Source organism: Embiotoca jacksoni, unplaced genomic scaffold, assembly GCF_022577435.1.
Source record: "Embiotoca jacksoni isolate LCO1_2020_lvr unplaced genomic scaffold, fEmbJac1.0.p SCAF_2, whole genome shotgun sequence".
NCBI lineage: Eukaryota > Metazoa > Chordata > Actinopteri > Embiotocidae > Embiotoca > Embiotoca jacksoni.
The window spans coordinates 1,528,149-1,547,433 of NW_027185340.1; the positions used below are offsets into that span (position 1 = coordinate 1,528,149).

A 19,285-nucleotide genomic window follows, 5' to 3' on the forward strand; every position below is an offset into this window, starting at 1 on the left:
ATAACATGTCGTCCAAAATATGATAAAAAAAAAAAGTCATACTATAGCATGTCGTCTAAAATATAATAAAAAAGTCATACTATAAAATGTCGTCCAAAATATGATAAAAAAGTCATACTATAGCATGTCGTCCAAAATATGATAAAAAAAAGTCATACTATAACATGTCGTCCAAAATATGATAAAAAAAAGTCATATTATAACATGTCATCCAAAATGTGATAAAAAAAAGTCATACTATAACATGTCGTCCAAAATATGATAAAAAAGTCATACTATAACATGTCGTCCAAAATATGATAAAAAAAAAGTCATATTATAACATGTCGTCCAAAATATGATAAAAAAGTCATACTATAACATGTCGTCCAAAATATGATGAAAAAGTCATACTATAGCATGTCGTCCAAAATATGATAAAAAAAAAGTCATATTATAACATGTCGTCCAAAATGTGATAAAAAAGTCATACTATAACATGTCGTCCAAAATATGATAAAAAAAAGTCATACTATAACATGTCGTCCAAAATGTGATAAAAAAAAAAGTCATACTATAACATGTCGTCCAAAATGTGAAAAAAAAGTCATATTATAACATGTCCAAAATATGATCAAAAAGTCACACTATAACATGTCGTCCAAAATGTGATAAAAAAGTCATACTATAACATGTCGTCCAAAATATGATAAAAAAAAGTCATACTATAACATGTCCAAAATGTGAAAAAAAAGTCATACTATAACATGTCGTCCAAAATGTGATAAAAAAAAAGGTCATACTATAACATGTCGTCCAAAATGTGAAAAAAAAGTCATATTATAACATGTCCAAAATATGATCAAAAAGTCACACTATAGCATGTCGTCCAAAATATGATAAAAAAGTCATACTATAACATGTCGTCCAAAATATGATAAAAAAGTCATACTATAACATGTCGTCCAAAATGTGATAAAAAAGTCATACTATAGCATGTCGTCTAAAATATAATAAAAAAGTCATACTATAACATGTCGTCCAAAATATGATAAAAAAAGTCATACTATAACATGTTGTCCAAAATGTGAAAAAAAAGTCATACTATAACATGTCGTCCAAAATATGATAAAAAAGTCATACTATAACATGTCGTCCAAAATGTGATAAAAAAAGTCATACTATAACATGTCGTCCAAAATGTGATAAAAAAGTCATACTATAACATGTCGTCCAAAATATGATAAAAAAAAGTCATACTATAACATGTTGTCCAAAATGTGAAAAAAAAGTCATACCATAACATGTCGTCCAAAATATGATAAAAAAGTCATACTATAACATGTCGTCCAAAATGTGATAAAAAAGTCATACTATAACATGTCGTCCAAAATATGATAAAAAAAAAAAGTCATACTATAGCATGTCGTATAAAATATGATAAAAAGTCATACTATAGCATGTCGTCTAAAATATGATAAAAAAGTCATAATATAACATGTCCAAAATGTGATAAAAAAGTCATACTATAACATGTCGTCCAAAATGTGATAAAAAAGTCATACTATAACGTCGTCTAAAATGTGATAAAAAAAAGTCATACTATAGCATGTCGTCTAAAATATAATAAAAAAAGTCATACTATAACATGTCGTCTAAAATATGATTAAAAAAAAGTCATACTATAGCATGTCGTCAAAAATATGATAAAAAAGTCATACTATAGCATGTCGTCCAAAATGTGAAAAAAGTCATACTATAACATGTCGTCCAAAATAAGATAAAAAAGTCATACTATAACGTCGTCTAAAATGTGATAAAAAAAAGTCATACTATAGCATGTCGTCTAAAATATAATAAAAAAAAGTCATACTATAACATGTCGTCTAAAATATGATTAAAAAAAAGTCATACTATAGCATGTCGTCAAAAATATGATAAAAAAGTCATACTATAACATGTCGTCCAAAATGTGAAAAAAAAGTCATACTATAAAATGTCGTCCAAAATATGATAAAAAAGTCATACTATAGCATGTCGTCTAAAATATGATTAAAAAAAAGTCATACTATAACATGTCGTCTAAAATATGATAAAAAAAGTCATACTATAGCATGTCGTCCAAAATGTGAAAAAAAGTCATACTATAACATGTCGTCCAAAATAAGATAAAAAAGTCATACTATAACATGTCCAAAATATGATCAAAAAATCACACTATAGCATGTCGTCCAAAATATGATAAAAAAGTCATACTATAACATGTCGTCCAAAATGTGAAAAAAAAGTCATACTATAAAATGTCGTCCAAAATATGATAAAAAAGTCATACTATAGCATGTCGTCCAAAATATGATAAAAAAAAGTCATATTATAACATGTCGTCCAAAATGTGATAAAAAAAAGTCATACTATAACATGTCGTCCAAAATATGATAAAAAAAAGTCACACTATAGCATGTTGTCCAAAATATGATAAAAAAGTCATACTATAACATGTCGTCCAAAATATGATAAAAAAAGTCATACTATAACATGTCGTCCAAAATGTGATAAAAAAGTCATACTATAGCATGTCGTCTAAAATATAATAAAAAAGTCATACTATAACGTCGTCCAAAATATGATAAAAAAAAGTCATACTATAACATGTTGTCCAAAATGTGAAAAAAAAGTCATACTATAACATGTCGTCCAAAATATGATAAAAAAGTCATACTATAACATGTCGTCCAAAATATGATAAAAAAAAGTCATATTATAACATGTCGTCCAAAATATGATAAAAAAAAGTCATACTATAACATGTCGTCCAAAATATGATAAAAAAGTCATACTATAGCATGTCGTCCAAAATATGATAAAAAAAAAAGTCATATTATAACATGTCGTCCAAAATGTGATAAAAAAGTCATACTATAACATGTTGTCCAAAATATGATAAAAAAAAGTCATACTATAACATGTCGTCCAAAATGTGATAAAAAAAAAGTCATACTATAACATGTCGTCCAAAATGTGATAAAAAAGTCATACTATAGCATGTCGTCTAAAATATAATAAAAAAGTCATACTATAACATGTCGTCCAAAATATGATAAAAAAAGTCATACTATAACATGTCGTCCAAAATGTGATAAAAAAAAAGTCATACTATAACATGTCGTCCAAAATGTGAAAAAAAAGTCATATTATAACATGTCCAAAATATGATCAAAAAGTCACACTATAGCATGTTGTCCAAAATATGATAAAAAAGTCATACTATAACATGTCGTCCAAAATATGATAAAAAAAAGTCATACTATAACATGTCGTCCAAAATGTGATAAAAAAAAGTCATACTATAACATGTCGTCCAAAATGTGAAAAAAAAGTCATATTATAACATGTCCAAAATATGATCAAAAAGTCACACTATAACATGTCGTCCAAAATGTGATAAAAAAGTCATACTATAACGTCGTCTAAAATGTGATAAAAAAAAGTCATACTATAGCATGTCGTCTAAAATATAATAAAAAAAGTCATACTATAACATGTCGTCTAAAATATGATTAAAAAAAAGTCATACTATAGCATGTCGTCAAAAATATGATAAAAAAGTCATACTATAGCATGTCGTCAAAAATATGATAAAAAAGTCATACTATAAAATGTCGTCCAAAATATGATAAAAAAGTCATACTATAGCATGTCGTCTAAAATATGATTAAAAAAAAGTCATACTATAACATGTCGTCTAAAATATGATAAAAAAAGTCATACTATAGCATGTCGTCCAAAATGTGAAAAAAAGTCATACTATAACATGTCGTCCAAAATAAGATAAAAAAGTCATACTATAACATGTCCAAAATATGATCAAAAAATCACACTATAGCATGTCGTCCAAAATATGATCAAAAAGTCATACTATAACATGTCGTCCAAAATGTGAAAAAAAAGTCATACTATAAAATGTCGTCCAAAATATGATAAAAAAGTCATACTATAGCATGTCGTCCAAAATATGATAAAAAAAGTCATATTATAACATGTCGTCCAAAATGTGATAAAAAAAAGTCATACTATAACATGTCGTCCAAAATATGATAAAAAAAAGTCACACTATAGCATGTTGTCCAAAATATGATAAAAAAGTCATACTATAACATGTCGTCCAAAATATGATAAAAAAAAAGTCATACTATAACATGTCGTCCAAAATGTGATAAAAAAGTCATACTATAGCATGTCGTCTAAAATATAATAAAAAAGTCATACTATAACATGTCGTCCAAAATATGATAAAAAAAGTCATACTATAACATGTCCAAAATGTGAAAAAAAAGTCATACTATAACATGTCGTCCAAAATATGATAAAAAAGTCATACTATAACATGTCGTCCAAAATATGATAAAAAAAAGTCATACTATAACATGTCGTCCAAAATATGATAAAAAAGTCATACTATAACATGTCGTCCAAAATATGATAAAAAAGTCATACTATAGCATGTCGTCCAAAATATGATAAAAAAAAGTCATATTATAACATGTCGTCCAAAATGTGATAAAAAAGTCATACTATAACATGTTGTCCAAAATATGATAAAAAAAAGTCATACTATAACATGTCGTCCAAAATGTGATAAAAAAAAAGTCATACTATAACATGTCGTCCAAAATGTGATAAAAAAGTCATACTATAGCATGTCGTCTAAAATATAATAAAAAAGTCATACTATAACATGTTGTCCAAAATATGATAAAAAAAAGTCATACTATAACATGTTGTCCAAAATGTGAAAAAAAAGTCATACTATAACATGTCGTCCAAAATATGATAAAAAAGTCATACTATAACATGTCGTCCAAAATATGATAAAAAAAAAGTCATATTATAACATGTCGTCCAAAATATGATAAAAAAGTCATACTATAACATGTCGTCCAAAATATGATAAAAAAGTCATACTATAGCATGTCGTCCAAAATATGATAAAAAAAAAAGTCATATTATAACATGTCGTCCAAAATGTGATAAAAAAGTCATACTATAACATGTTGTCCAAAATATGATAAAAAAAAGTCATACTATAACATGTCGTCCAAAATGTGATAAAAAAAAAGTCATACTATAACATGTCGTCCAAAATGTGAAAAAAAGTCATATTATAACATGTCCAAAATATGATCAAAAAGTCACACTATAGCATGTTGTCCAAAATATGATAAAAAAGTCATACTATAACATGTCGTCCAAAATATGATAAAAAAAAGTCATACTATAACATGTTGTCCAAAATGTGATAAAAAAGTCATACTATAACATGTCGTCCAAAATATGATAAAAAAGTCATACTATAACATGTCGTCCAAAATGTGATAAAAAAAGTCATACTATAACATGTCGTCCAAAATGTGATAAAAAAGTCATACTATAACATGTCGTCCAAAATATGATAAAAAAAGTCATACTATAACATGTTGTCCAAAATGTGAAAAAAAAGTCATACCATAACATGTCGTCCAAAATATGATAAAAAAGTCATACTATAACATGTCGTCCAAAATGTGATAAAAAAGTCATACTATAACATGTCGTCCAAAATATGATAAAAAAAAAAAGTCATACTATAGCATGTCGTCTAAAATATAATAAAAAAGTCATACTATAACATGTCGTCCAAAATATGATAAAAAAGTCATACTATAACATGTCGTCCAAAATGTGAAAAAAGTCATACATGTCGTCCAAAATATGATAAAAAAAAGTCATACTATAGCATGTCGTATAAAATATGATAAAAAGTCATACTATAGCATGTCGTCTAAAATATGATAAAAAAGTCATAATATAACATGTCCAAAATGTGATAAAAAAGTCATACTATAACATGTCGTCCAAAATGTGATAAAAAAGTCATACTATAACGTCGTCTAAAATGTGATAAAAAAAAGTCATACTATAGCATGTCGTCTAAAATATAATAAAAAAAGTTATACTATAACATGTCGTCTAAAATATGATTAAAAAAAAGTCATACTATAGCATGTCGTCAAAAATATGATAAAAAAGTCATACTATAGCATGTCGTCCAAAATGTGAAAAAAGTCATACTATAACATGTCGTCCAAAATAAGATAAAAAAGTCATACTATAACGTCGTCTAAAATGTGATAAAAAAAAGTCATACTATAGCATGTCGTCTAAAATATAATAAAAAAAAGTCAAACTATAACATGTCGTCTAAAATATGATTAAAAAAAAGTCATACTATAGCATGTCGTCAAAAATATGATAAAAAAGTCATACTATAACATGTCGTCCAAAATGTGAAAAAAAAGTCATACTATAAAATGTCGTCCAAAATATGATAAAAAAGTCATACTATAGCATGTCGTCTAAAATATGATTAAAAAAAAGTCATACTATAACATGTCGTCTAAAATATGATAAAAAAAGTCATACTATAGCATGTCGTCCAAAATGTGAAAAAAAGTCATACTATAACATGTCGTCCAAAATAAGATAAAAAAGTCATACTATAACATGTCCAAAATATGATCAAAAAATCACACTATAGCATGTCGTCCAAAATATGATAAAAAAGTCATACTATAACATGTCGTCCAAAATGTGAAAAAAAAGTCATACTATAAAATGTCGTCCAAAATATGATAAAAAAGTCATACTATAGCATGTCGTCCAAAATATGATAAAAAAAAGTCATATTATAACATGTCGTCCAAAATGTGATAAAAAAAAGTCATACTATAACATGTCGTCCAAAATATGATAAAAAAAAGTCACACTATAGCATGTTGTCCAAAATATGATAAAAAAGTCATACTATAACATGTCGTCCAAAATATGATAAAAAAAGTCATACTATAACATGTCGTCCAAAATGTGATAAAAAAGTCATACTATAGCATGTCGTCTAAAATATAATAAAAAAGTCATACTATAACGTCGTCCAAAATATGATAAAAAAAGTCATACTATAACATGTTGTCCAAAATGTGAAAAAAAAGTCATACTATAACATGTCGTCCAAAATATGATAAAAAAGTCATACTATAACATGTCGTCCAAAATATGATAAAAAAAAGTCATATTATAACATGTCGTCCAAAATATGATAAAAAAAAGTCATACTATAACATGTCGTCCAAAATATGATAAAAAAGTCATACTATAGCATGTCGTCCAAAATATGATAAAAAAAAAAGTCATATTATAACATGTCGTCCAAAATGTGATAAAAAAGTCATACTATAACATGTTGTCCAAAATATGATAAAAAAAAGTCATACTATAACATGTCGTCCAAAATGTGATAAAAAAAAAGTCATACTATAACATGTCGTCCAAAATGTGATAAAAAAGTCATACTATAGCATGTCGTCTAAAATATAATAAAAAAGTCATACTATAACATGTCGTCCAAAATATGATAAAAAAAGTCATACTATAACATGTCGTCCAAAATGTGATAAAAAAAAAGTCATACTATAACATGTCGTCCAAAATGTGAAAAAAAAGTCATATTATAACATGTCCAAAATATGATCAAAAAGTCACACTATAGCATGTTGTCCAAAATATGATAAAAAAGTCATACTATAACATGTCGTCCAAAATATGATAAAAAAAAGTCATACTATAACATGTCGTCCAAAATGTGATAAAAAAAAGTCATACTATAACATGTCGTCCAAAATGTGAAAAAAAAGTCATATTATAACATGTCCAAAATATGATCAAAAAGTCACACTATAACATGTCGTCCAAAATGTGATAAAAAAGTCATACTATAACGTCGTCTAAAATGTGATAAAAAAAAGTCATACTATAGCATGTCGTCTAAAATATAATAAAAAAAGTCATACTATAACATGTCGTCTAAAATATGATTAAAAAAAAGTCATACTATAGCATGTCGTCAAAAATATGATAAAAAAGTCATACTATAGCATGTCGTCAAAAATATGATAAAAAAGTCATACTATAAAATGTCGTCCAAAATATGATAAAAAAGTCATACTATAGCATGTCGTCTAAAATATGATTAAAAAAAAGTCATACTATAACATGTCGTCTAAAATATGATAAAAAAAGTCATACTATAGCATGTCGTCCAAAATGTGAAAAAAAGTCATACTATAACATGTCGTCCAAAATAAGATAAAAAAGTCATACTATAACATGTCCAAAATATGATCAAAAAATCACACTATAGCATGTCGTCCAAAATATGATCAAAAAGTCATACTATAACATGTCGTCCAAAATGTGAAAAAAAAGTCATACTATAAAATGTCGTCCAAAATATGATAAAAAAGTCATACTATAGCATGTCGTCCAAAATATGATAAAAAAAGTCATATTATAACATGTCGTCCAAAATGTGATAAAAAAAAGTCATACTATAACATGTCGTCCAAAATATGATAAAAAAAAGTCACACTATAGCATGTTGTCCAAAATATGATAAAAAAGTCATACTATAACATGTCGTCCAAAATATGATAAAAAAAAAGTCATACTATAACATGTCGTCCAAAATGTGATAAAAAAGTCATACTATAGCATGTCGTCTAAAATATAATAAAAAAGTCATACTATAACATGTCGTCCAAAATATGATAAAAAAAAGTCATACTATAACATGTTGTCCAAAATGTGAAAAAAAAGTCATACTATAACATGTCGTCCAAAATATGATAAAAAAGTCATACTATAACATGTCGTCCAAAATATGATAAAAAAAAGTCATACTATAACATGTCGTCCAAAATATGATAAAAAAGTCATACTATAACATGTCGTCCAAAATATGATAAAAAAGTCATACTATAGCATGTCGTCCAAAATATGATAAAAAAAAGTCATATTATAACATGTCGTCCAAAATGTGATAAAAAAGTCATACTATAACATGTTGTCCAAAATATGATAAAAAAAAGTCATACTATAACATGTCGTCCAAAATGTGATAAAAAAAAAGTCATACTATAACATGTCGTCCAAAATGTGATAAAAAAGTCATACTATAGCATGTCGTCTAAAATATAATAAAAAAGTCATACTATAACATGTCGTCCAAAATATGATAAAAAAAGTCATACTATAACATGTTGTCCAAAATGTGAAAAAAAAGTCATACTATAACATGTCGTCCAAAATATGATAAAAAAGTCATACTATAACATGTCGTCCAAAATATGATAAAAAAAAAGTCATATTATAACATGTCGTCCAAAATATGATAAAAAAGTCATACTATAACATGTCGTCCAAAATATGATAAAAAAGTCATACTATAGCATGTCGTCCAAAATATGATAAAAAAAAAAGTCATATTATAACATGTCGTCCAAAATGTGATAAAAAAGTCATACTATAACATGTTGTCCAAAATATGATAAAAAAAAGTCATACTATAACATGTCGTCCAAAATGTGATAAAAAAAAAGTCATACTATAACATGTCGTCCAAAATGTGAAAAAAAGTCATATTATAACATGTCCAAAATATGATCAAAAAGTCACACTATAGCATGTTGTCCAAAATATGATAAAAAAGTCATACTATAACATGTCGTCCAAAATATGATAAAAAAAAGTCATACTATAACATGTCGTCCAAAATGTGATAAAAAAGTCATACTATAGCATGTCGTCTAAAATATAATAAAAAAGTCATACTATAACATGTCGTCCAAAATATGATAAAAAAAAGTCATACTATAACATGTTGTCCAAAATGTGAAAAGAAAGTCATACTATAACATGTCGTCCAAAATATGATAAAAAAGTCATACTATAACATGTCGTCCAAAATGTGAAAAAAGTCATACTATAACATGTCGTCCAAAATATGATAAAAAAGTCATACTATAACATGTCGTCCAAAATATGATAAAAAAAAGTCATACTATAGCATGTCGTATAAAATATGATAAAAAGTCATACTATAGCATGTCGTCTAAAATATGATAAAAAAGTCATACTATAACATGTCCAAAATGTGATAAAAAAGTCATACTATAACATGTCGTCCAAAATGTGATAAAAAAGTCATACTATAGCATGTCGTCTAAAATATAATAAAAAAGTCATACTATAACATGTCGTCCAAAATATGATAAAAAAAGTCATACTATAACATGTTGTCCAAAATGTGAAAAAAAAGTCATACTATAACATGTCGTCCAAAATATGATAAAAAAGTCATACTATAACATGTCGTCCAAAATATGATAAAAAAAAAGTCATATTATAACATGTCGTCCAAAATATGATAAAAAAGTCATACTATAACATGTCGTCCAAAATATGATAAAAAAGTCATACTATAGCATGTCGTCCAAAATATGATAAAAAAAAAAGTCATATTATAACATGTCGTCCAAAATGTGATAAAAAAGTCATACTATAACATGTTGTCCAAAATGTGATAAAAAAAAAGTCATACTATAACATGTCGTCCAAAATGTGAAAAAAAGTCATATTATAACATGTCCAAAATATGATCAAAAAGTCACACTATAGCATGTTGTCCAAAATATGATAAAAAAGTCATACTATAACATGTCGTCCAAAATATGATAAAAAAAAGTCATACTATAACATGTCGTCCAAAATGTGATAAAAAAGTCATACTATAGCATGTCGTCTAAAATATAATAAAAAAGTCATACTATAACATGTCGTCCAAAATATGATAAAAAAAAGTCATACTATAACATGTTGTCCAAAATGTGAAAAGAAAGTCATACTATAACATGTCGTCCAAAATATGATAAAAAAGTCATACTATAACATGTCGTCCAAAATGTGAAAAAAGTCATACTATAACATGTCGTCCAAAATATGATAAAAAAGTCATACTATAACATGTCGTCCAAAATATGATAAAAAAAAGTCATACTATAGCATGTCGTATAAAATATGATAAAAAGTCATACTATAGCATGTCGTCTAAAATATGATAAAAAAGTCATACTATAACATGTCCAAAATGTGATAAAAAAGTCATACTATAACATGTCGTCCAAAATGTGATAAAAAAGTCATACTATAACGTCGTCTAAAATGTGATAAAAAAAAGTCATACTATAAAATGTCGTCTAAAATATAATAAAAAAAGTCATACTATAACATGTCGTCTAAAATATGATTAAAAAAAAGTCATACTATAGCATGTCGTCTAAAATATGATAAAAAAGTCATACTATAACATGTCGTCCAAAATGTGATAAAAAAAAAAAAAGTCATACTCAAGATTTGTGTCTTCTGAAATTTGTGAAAAAAAATGTATGAGCTAAGTGCTTTGACGTTGAAGATAGTATGAAGTTGGAGGTCAATACCGATTGATTGAAGTCTGCTCCAAATTAAAGACCAATATTTTCAAGCAGTCAAACAACCTCTTTACTCTCCAAATCAAAACATGATGGGTTCAGAATGAACACGAACAAACGCTGACACTGCTAACCGGATACACATGTTGGCCATATAACTAACCAAACGCCTTAAGCGTGTATTTTGGTCCTTGAACTACTGATATTATGGTTCATACAGAAGGTCAAGATTCAGACCAAGGAAATTATATATCACACATCATTATCATTACTTCCCTTCAAATAACACCAGATGAGTGATGGACAGCGCAGTTAAGAGCCTGAGTTGGACCACCATAAGTAAAGATTTGATAGAGAGGCTTTTTGTCAGACTAATAGTCAAACTTGTGGAAAACTGTATCAAATTATATTACATTACTTTTGAACAAATTGTACTTAAGTCCCTCAAAGCTAAAAACAACAAAACTATTTTCATTTCTGCTATTTTTTTCTTTGCTTAAGTGGACAACAGCAGCAATTTTGACCTTCTTAGAAGTGCAGCCTCTTAGAAACTTATTGTTATTCTACTTTTGTTATTCTTGAAAGTGTTTGAAGCCATTTGGAAGTAGATTGAAAATGGAATCTTTCATCAGTTTCCTTAAAGTTGTTTCAAAATCACTTTCTCTTAGAATTACTGATGCAAAAAAGTAAAAGATGTAAAAAAATAATGTTTCGTTCGATCTATGAATAATTTTACAATATGAACTGACAATATGTATGATTGCAATAAGTGCAGTTTCCATCAAAACACCTTTATGGTGAACTGATTTTCATAGTATCAGATGTGATGAGAGGCAGCTGGCATGAAGCAGAATTTCAGTAACGTGGTTCACATACAATGAAATCCATTGATGTTTGAAACCTTTTCATGATGTCATGTTATTTTTGACGCTGCTGAATACCAACTGAAAAGAAGCTAAATTATCAAGGTAGCTCTGTTAATGTACTTCAGAAACCATGACAGTCTTTCAATCTGAAATCGATCTTTTATTGACAATTTTATTTGTTGCATTTGATTTTCAAGAGAAATATATGAATGTTTTGAATGTATTTTTATACAGTATGAGATTACATATGCTATAAACAGACTGATCATACCTGCTCAGCGGTATTTACTGTATATATTTCTAATTGTTTCTGTGAAATCGTTCCATGTGGTGAAGCAAAACAACAGATTCTTGGCTGTTATGACTATTTGGAAAATAATAAGTTTGTTTACTGACCTTGGCTCTTGATTTCTTGGTAGGTGCTTTGGGAAATGCTCACCCGTGAGATACCCTTCAAAGGCCTGGAGGGCTTACAAGTGGCCTGGCTCGTCGTGGAGAAGAATGAGGTACTTTACTCTGTGATTTCATGTACATACAAAGTACCGACTCAGAATTTGAGGATTATTATTGTCCAGGTCGGTAAACCTTCCTTCACAGAGTCAATACGGTTCGTCAGCGCAGTTTGGAGTTTATATTTTTTCAGAAATGATTGCATGCAAAGTCAATGACAGGAATTGTTTGGTGGTTGATCTGAGCTCATCCACCCATATGGACACCTGACTGCATGAAAGGCTTGTCAAACAAACCAGGCATTCCCTCAAACAAACATAATATCTGATCGTTTGTGAAATTATTTTCACTTGGACATGCGGAGCTGGGATTGAACCACCAACCTTCTGATTGGTGTGCAACCTGCTCTACCGACTGAGCTACAGCCTCCCCTGTTTTTCATTGACCTCTAAAAAATGATTAAGTGTCGTTTCCAGAATGTTGAAGTTGTCCTTTAAAGCTCGTGCCGTCCTGGACTGTGTGTTTCAGAGGTTAACCATCCCGAGTGGCTGTCCTGCCAGCTTTGCTGAGCTCATGAGAAAGTGTTGGGCAACGGACCCAAAAGTGAGTGACATCAGCAAGTAAATCTACAGATTATGTACGTCTTCATTTGAATCACATACAGAGTTGATGTGTTTTATGTTCATTCAGGAAAGGCCCATGTTCAAGCAGATCCTCTCGACTTTGGAGTCCATGTCTCACGACAGTCAACTTCCTCGTCAGTGCAACTCTTTCCTTCACAACAAGGCTGAATGGAGGTAATGCGATCAGCTATTCTCCAGAACCAGTACATGTATTTATAACTCTCTTTTTTTCACCAATATACTGCCTCAGCCTAAGGAAATGTGCCGCCGTTTTCAAAGAATGATGTGGAAATGTAGCTGATGGGGGCCATGAAATACAAAAAAGGACTCGAGATTGTGCATATAGATCTTTAATAATTACACTGATAGCTACATAAAGACATGAAAACCCCCAAAGAATCATCCATCTGGATATACTTCCTCTCTTTACCCATAAGACCCTAAAAATAATCACCATCTTTTTCAAGTAGAAGTGTTTAATTGGCTTGTATGAGCAGCTGGAGGTTTGGTGATGTTCAGCACAGCCTGAGTCTCAGCTGTTACTTTATTCTCTGTCTGCCTCTCTGCGGGCCTTGTCTCTGCTCTGAGGTTTTTCCTCAGAAGTTGTGCTGGTGGCATCATGTCCAGGCAGCCATCTGCAGGTGGAGCACGTTGGAGTGAATCTCTGGAAAACAGAGAGTACCAATGTGTAACACAGAAAGACGCATTTGTTTTAGCCCAAGAAGTTTGATGCAATAATATGCTGTGGGTGAAAGAAGTGGCTTGTGCCTGATTAGAAAAGGTGGCAGCTCCATCAGAAATAACGGAGAGATGTCATGTTGCCAGGAGCAGAGAGATTTGTTGTGCTGTTGCTCAGGTACATCAGCCAGAAAAAGACAGGTTCCTTTTTTGTTTATACAGCAGATGTAAGTGCTCAATGAATACTGTGAAGGAAACAGCCTGTTCTTGGTACAGCTCCAGAGAGAAGCTTAGAAGAGGAAATGTTTGGAGATCAAGACTGCAAATAGAAACGTGTTAAATATGGGAATTTAAAAGCAGCTTTAATCGATTTTTGGCAAGTTTGGAGCAGCAGAATAAGGCATGTTTAAATTGACTCAGCTGACGGCTGTGGACGGCGAATTATTCAGGTCGGATGTGAGAACATCTTCAGCACAATCACCGTGGAAAGATACAAGATGTGTCTTGTTGTCTTTGTAGGGTATATTTCTTTGTACTTGTAAAACATGCCGTATTTGTTTCTAAATCAAGATGTATTAGAAATATCTTGTGTTTTTGGTTGATTGGTATGTTTTACAACTACAAAACAAAATGCATTAGTTTGTTAATGGTGCTTTTGTATTTGCAAACCACATGTTCGGTTTGTTTGTCAGGTTTTGGCAGGAAATTAGCTCCATAGCTTCAGCATATTTCAGTATTTGTTTTGTCTTGAAAATCATTATATTAATATCTTGTTTTAAGTGAAGCAATTATTTGGATATGAAGTTTATATAAATACTATATCATATTTAGTTAAATATCGGCTGTGTGAGACTTAGCAGAAGTATCTTGTTACACAGCAACTGTCTGAATTAGTTTAGGGAAAAAGATTGGTGTTTTAATTTTTGAAACTTGAGATGTCTGAACTTGTGTGAAATACCGAGAGTGTTTATCATGAAAGTTGAAAGCAAGAAAGTTGTTTGAGGTGGGGCGCTGCAGGCAGAGGAGGAACTGTAGGACTGGGAGGACTGTGGCTGGGCCTTCCTGTCTGGACTACATCTGTTTATGAAAAGAGTGTGTGAACTTTTTTTTTTAGCGGTGGAAGTTCAGCATGGATTTCTTTCTACGACACGCTGTGCAGCCCCACCTGGTGGCCAAAACAAACGTGACGTGAGCGGGAAGCGCGGTCCTGTCAGACGCATCGCTCGGTTGTTTACAGCACAGCTTTAGTTCAGTTTAGTTTATTATAGATCTGCATTCTGTCCTTAAACTCTGGGAGACTTATGTGATGATATTCCATGTTTCTCTTACTGTCAACAACTTCAATAGAAAAGACCAGAACCAACGATGAATCGATCCAAACACAAATACTGTTTCAGTCAAAGCTGATGTGGTGGATTGCTCTGTACTGTAAACACAATTGAATTGTTAAAACTCACATAAATATATTCAGTTATTAATGTTTCTATAAAAGATCAATATTATGAAAAAGTAGCGCAACGAAGCTGAAGACCTGATGTGATTTTTTTGTGTGTAAACATCATGTAGCTTCACTTAAGCTGGTTTAAGTTGAAACACAACGTAACATACAAGACACACATTGTCTGATATTGTTAGTCACTTTACCTTAAAGTAAAAAAAGGTTAAAATAAAAAAAGGAAACAGGGTTTTTATCTATTAAAACACATGAGTGAGCCACATGTTTTAAAAGGAGGACACATTCCTTCATTCCTTTTAAATCTCATATACCGTCCTGCTGCCACGAATAGTCACCAGGACACCAAATATGTGTTTATCTGCAGCTGAAAATAGTCCTCAAGAAACGCAGCATTAGCTTCTGCATGAGAAATAGTTGCTAAAACCTACAGTGTGCAGCTGTTTTTAGAAGTCAGATAAAGACTGAGCTTGTTGCTGAGTACCACAGGACAAACACAGAACTTCGTCCGTTTTGGTCTCAAATTTAACAGCAAAAAAATAGGGAAAAACGCCGGCGTTAAATGTTGACATTGCTCTGTTGCTGTACGCTGAAGGTGCGAGATTGAAGCTACACTTGAGAGACTGAAGAAGCTGGAGAGAGACCTGAGCACCAAAGAGCAGGAGCTGAAGGAGCGGGAGCGCCGTCTGAAGATGTGGGAGCGCAAACTCATCGAGCAGTCCAACAGCCCGGTGAGTTCCTCATTATCCCCCTCTTCACTTTGGTCCACCTTCACATTCAGGACAGCCGTCTCACGTTGTCGAGTGGTTAAAGCAGCAGCACGTTGACTTTACACTCATGTTCACGTCTGTATTTGCTGGTTTCCTCATTCGGCTCGAGAGAAAGAGAGAATTCCCCTCGACCTTTCCGAGGGTGAAGTGGAGAGCAGTGAAATGAAAAAGAAAAGTGAGGAATGAGAAGGAAAGGAAAGCACAATATGATTCATTATGGGTTGTAGACACTTTAGTCAGTGCTGCATTTATATGCAGTGTAGTGCACGGGTGCTGAACGAGTATATTTGCATCGTGATGATGAAGATATGTCGTTCTAGCGCTTTTTTATTTTGCTTCTTTGCATTTTTTTATGCATGCACTAAAGGTTATTGTACAGCATCACACACAACACAGTACAGCTCGTGGGCACGTGTGTGTTGTTCCACAGTCCAAAACCTAAAGATATTTTCTACTCTCATGTATGACCAAGAACAGGAATCAAATCCTCTCTTTGGAGAACCAGCAAATAGTGGAGTATTGCACTATGTTGTGGGTTTACATTTTTTATGTATATAAGTAGTGCAGCTGTTAAATAATATAGACCGGACTGCATACATATAGATATGTACATGGAAGCTGCAAGGTTGAAATATCCAAATATTTGTTGATTCATTTGTTAATAATCAGTTGATTACTCTCTTTCTATTTTGTTAATACTTTTTGTTTTTCACTGGTATTTCTGCAAATGACAAAAAGTTGTTTATCTGGAACTGTGATCGTATCTCAGTCATGTACAACGTAGATATCTCAATACACACAATCAAAAAAATCTTTGAACCAACTATCCTGAAATTATTGCTTGTGTTTCCTCTCTTTTTCTGTCCTGCATTTACTCTCCTGTTCTGTTAACGTCTCTTCAATCATCTCATCGAGGGTTAAATTGGTCCACTTTTCTTATCTTCATTGGATTTTGTGGTTTGAAACTGATTATTCCTTTTCCTGTCTGTCCTCTCTTCTTGTCTTACCTCCCCCCCCTTCTGTCCCCACTCTCCCACTTCTTTCTGCCTCTCAGCTCTATTTACCTGCGACAAAAAAGATAAGCGCTAAGTCGTTCTATCAGTCTAAGACGGAGGAATCAAACAGTTCACAGATGTCGTGTCAGATCACGGCCTCCGGTAATGAGGAGGTGAATCTGCAGTCCGTGATGATGAAGGGGTTTGAGAACATGTTTTCTTTGGACTTTGGCCGGCCTGTCCTGCACTCTGGCATTCAGGTCAACATGCGGGCCAAGCAGAACTCCTCCCGGTCGAGCTGTGTCAGAGAAGGACACAAAATCAACATGGCTCTGGGACTCGGACACTTCCCGTGGTCTGAAGACAGTGAATGAGCCTCTGCGATGTTTGGTGTTGCCACAGCTGCTTCTGTCACTGTGATCTCACCTCATGCAATATTGGTGTCGTTTAAGCACTATAAGAATTGCTTGTTGAGTCATTTAGTTTAATTAATTTGTAATTTTATTAATCATGACTTTGTCATACTATAACAAACTTATTTCTTTTGCTCTGTCATCTATATTCAGGATGCACATTCAGTAATAGCTCCGTGCAGCACAGGAACATAGTCACACGTATAGAATATATTTGAAACCCTCCACCTGTGGATATGATGTATGTCATTTACTGTATGCCTAATGTTCTGGATGTATAGTGCCATGCTGTGAAGAAAGAGCCATGTGAGCCAGTTGCTCAGAGAAGGCCAGGCTTTTATGATGAAGTGACATTTTGCTGACATTAAGATTGGCCAATTTGTTCTGGATGTGGTGGAGTGCAGTTGTTGAGATGCAGTCTCTTACCAGCATGTTTTTTCCTCTGACTGACCCTGGTTCAAAACAGTAGGAGAGGGACTTTGCTGTGTGACTGTCAGCTTCATTCTCTCATTTTACATTTTACTTTTCACAACAGGCTTCTTCTGTCGGCCCCCCCAAAAAATTTACATGATAGAGTTGTATTGAAAAATGTTCTCCTATTGACACATTGAGTATCACACAGAATGGTCTAACTGAATATCATCCTGAAGACCTTTACGGTTGAGAAACTCGTATTAGCATCAGTGTTCACTCCGGTATTATGCTTCATCTGGGGGAAGGACATGCTTCCTTGAGCCAATTAAATTGTCCCCTTCGCTTGTTATAATTAGCCGGGCTCATGAGGACGTAATCCTCTGTTTCTTGCTGTTGTTGCTTGTTAGCTTGAGCTAATAATCCTGTTCAAACACTGTTGTTCCATCGAGCCCTGGACATATTAAACTATGCATGATAATTAGCAGTATTTGGGCATCCTGAAACATTCAACCTCCAAACTTGTTAATTCCTCGAGCTTCCACTGAAATACAACAACCTCTGTGTGTGATTTGTTTTCCTGCATCCCTTAATGTTCTCTTAATAAAACTACTTCTTTTAACTTCCTACTAATCTGTCTGTCTTACATCCATTTTAGTACTTTTCCATATATTAAAAAACAGTGACTAAAGAACACACGTCGTGAGCTGCGTGAGAATTACGTTGTTTTATTGTTAGTTATTACCACGGAGAGCATTTTCAAAAAACTGAACCATTTCGTGCCCCTGATCATTTTGGATCATTGAGTCTTTTCTTGTGACTTCCTGCCACTTGATTCGTGGCCTGCTTCCCCCACCCTCCACTCAGTCCACATGGGGGCAGAATTGTGTGAACTAAACCCAAACTCAAAGTCACTTTTTATTCCTGCACGCAAACCCTGAACACAAAAAACTGTGACCTCATTTTAAATTCGCAATGTAGGTACCTTTTGTCAACCGCACGTGGCGGATCTTAATAAAAGAAGCACGGCTGCTCATTTGAGAAACACAATATGCTTTTTGTGAAACGTGATATGAAGTCACTCCAGTGAGACTTCGGCAGCGTCGTAGTGTTTTTGAATCTGTTTACTACCGAGCTGCATTACAGGAGGAGGCGGAAAAGCGCTGCAGGGCTGAGTGGCTTTATGAGGCAGCAGCCTGCACGTATGTATGGCAGCGACTGTCGATTCAGAAACCGGCATTTAGTTCATATTCTGCGCCGTTCCAGGATGTCGTGGGAAAAAGACAGTGA

General features: G+C 31.8%; 1 protein-coding gene across 3 annotated transcripts in view; it reads left to right on the plus strand.

Moving 5' to 3' along the window:
* The window catches only part of map3k20a (mitogen-activated protein kinase kinase kinase 20a), a 42,036-nt gene that overhangs the window by 17,460 nt on the left and 5,291 nt on the right, over positions 1–19,285 (plus strand). For 2 of the 3 annotated variants that reach the window (XM_069153829.1, XM_069153830.1), the window contains exons 8-11: positions 12,622–12,708; positions 13,181–13,255; positions 13,343–13,449; positions 16,002–16,137. In XM_069153829.1, coding sequence (XP_069009930.1) covers positions 12,622–12,708; positions 13,181–13,255; positions 13,343–13,449; positions 16,002–16,137 — 405 coding nt within the window. Of the gene's footprint in view, positions 1–12,621; positions 12,709–13,180; positions 13,256–13,342; positions 13,450–16,001; positions 16,138–17,230; positions 18,625–19,285 lie in introns of those variants that run through there. The other variant, XM_069153831.1, reaches the window with a different exon arrangement.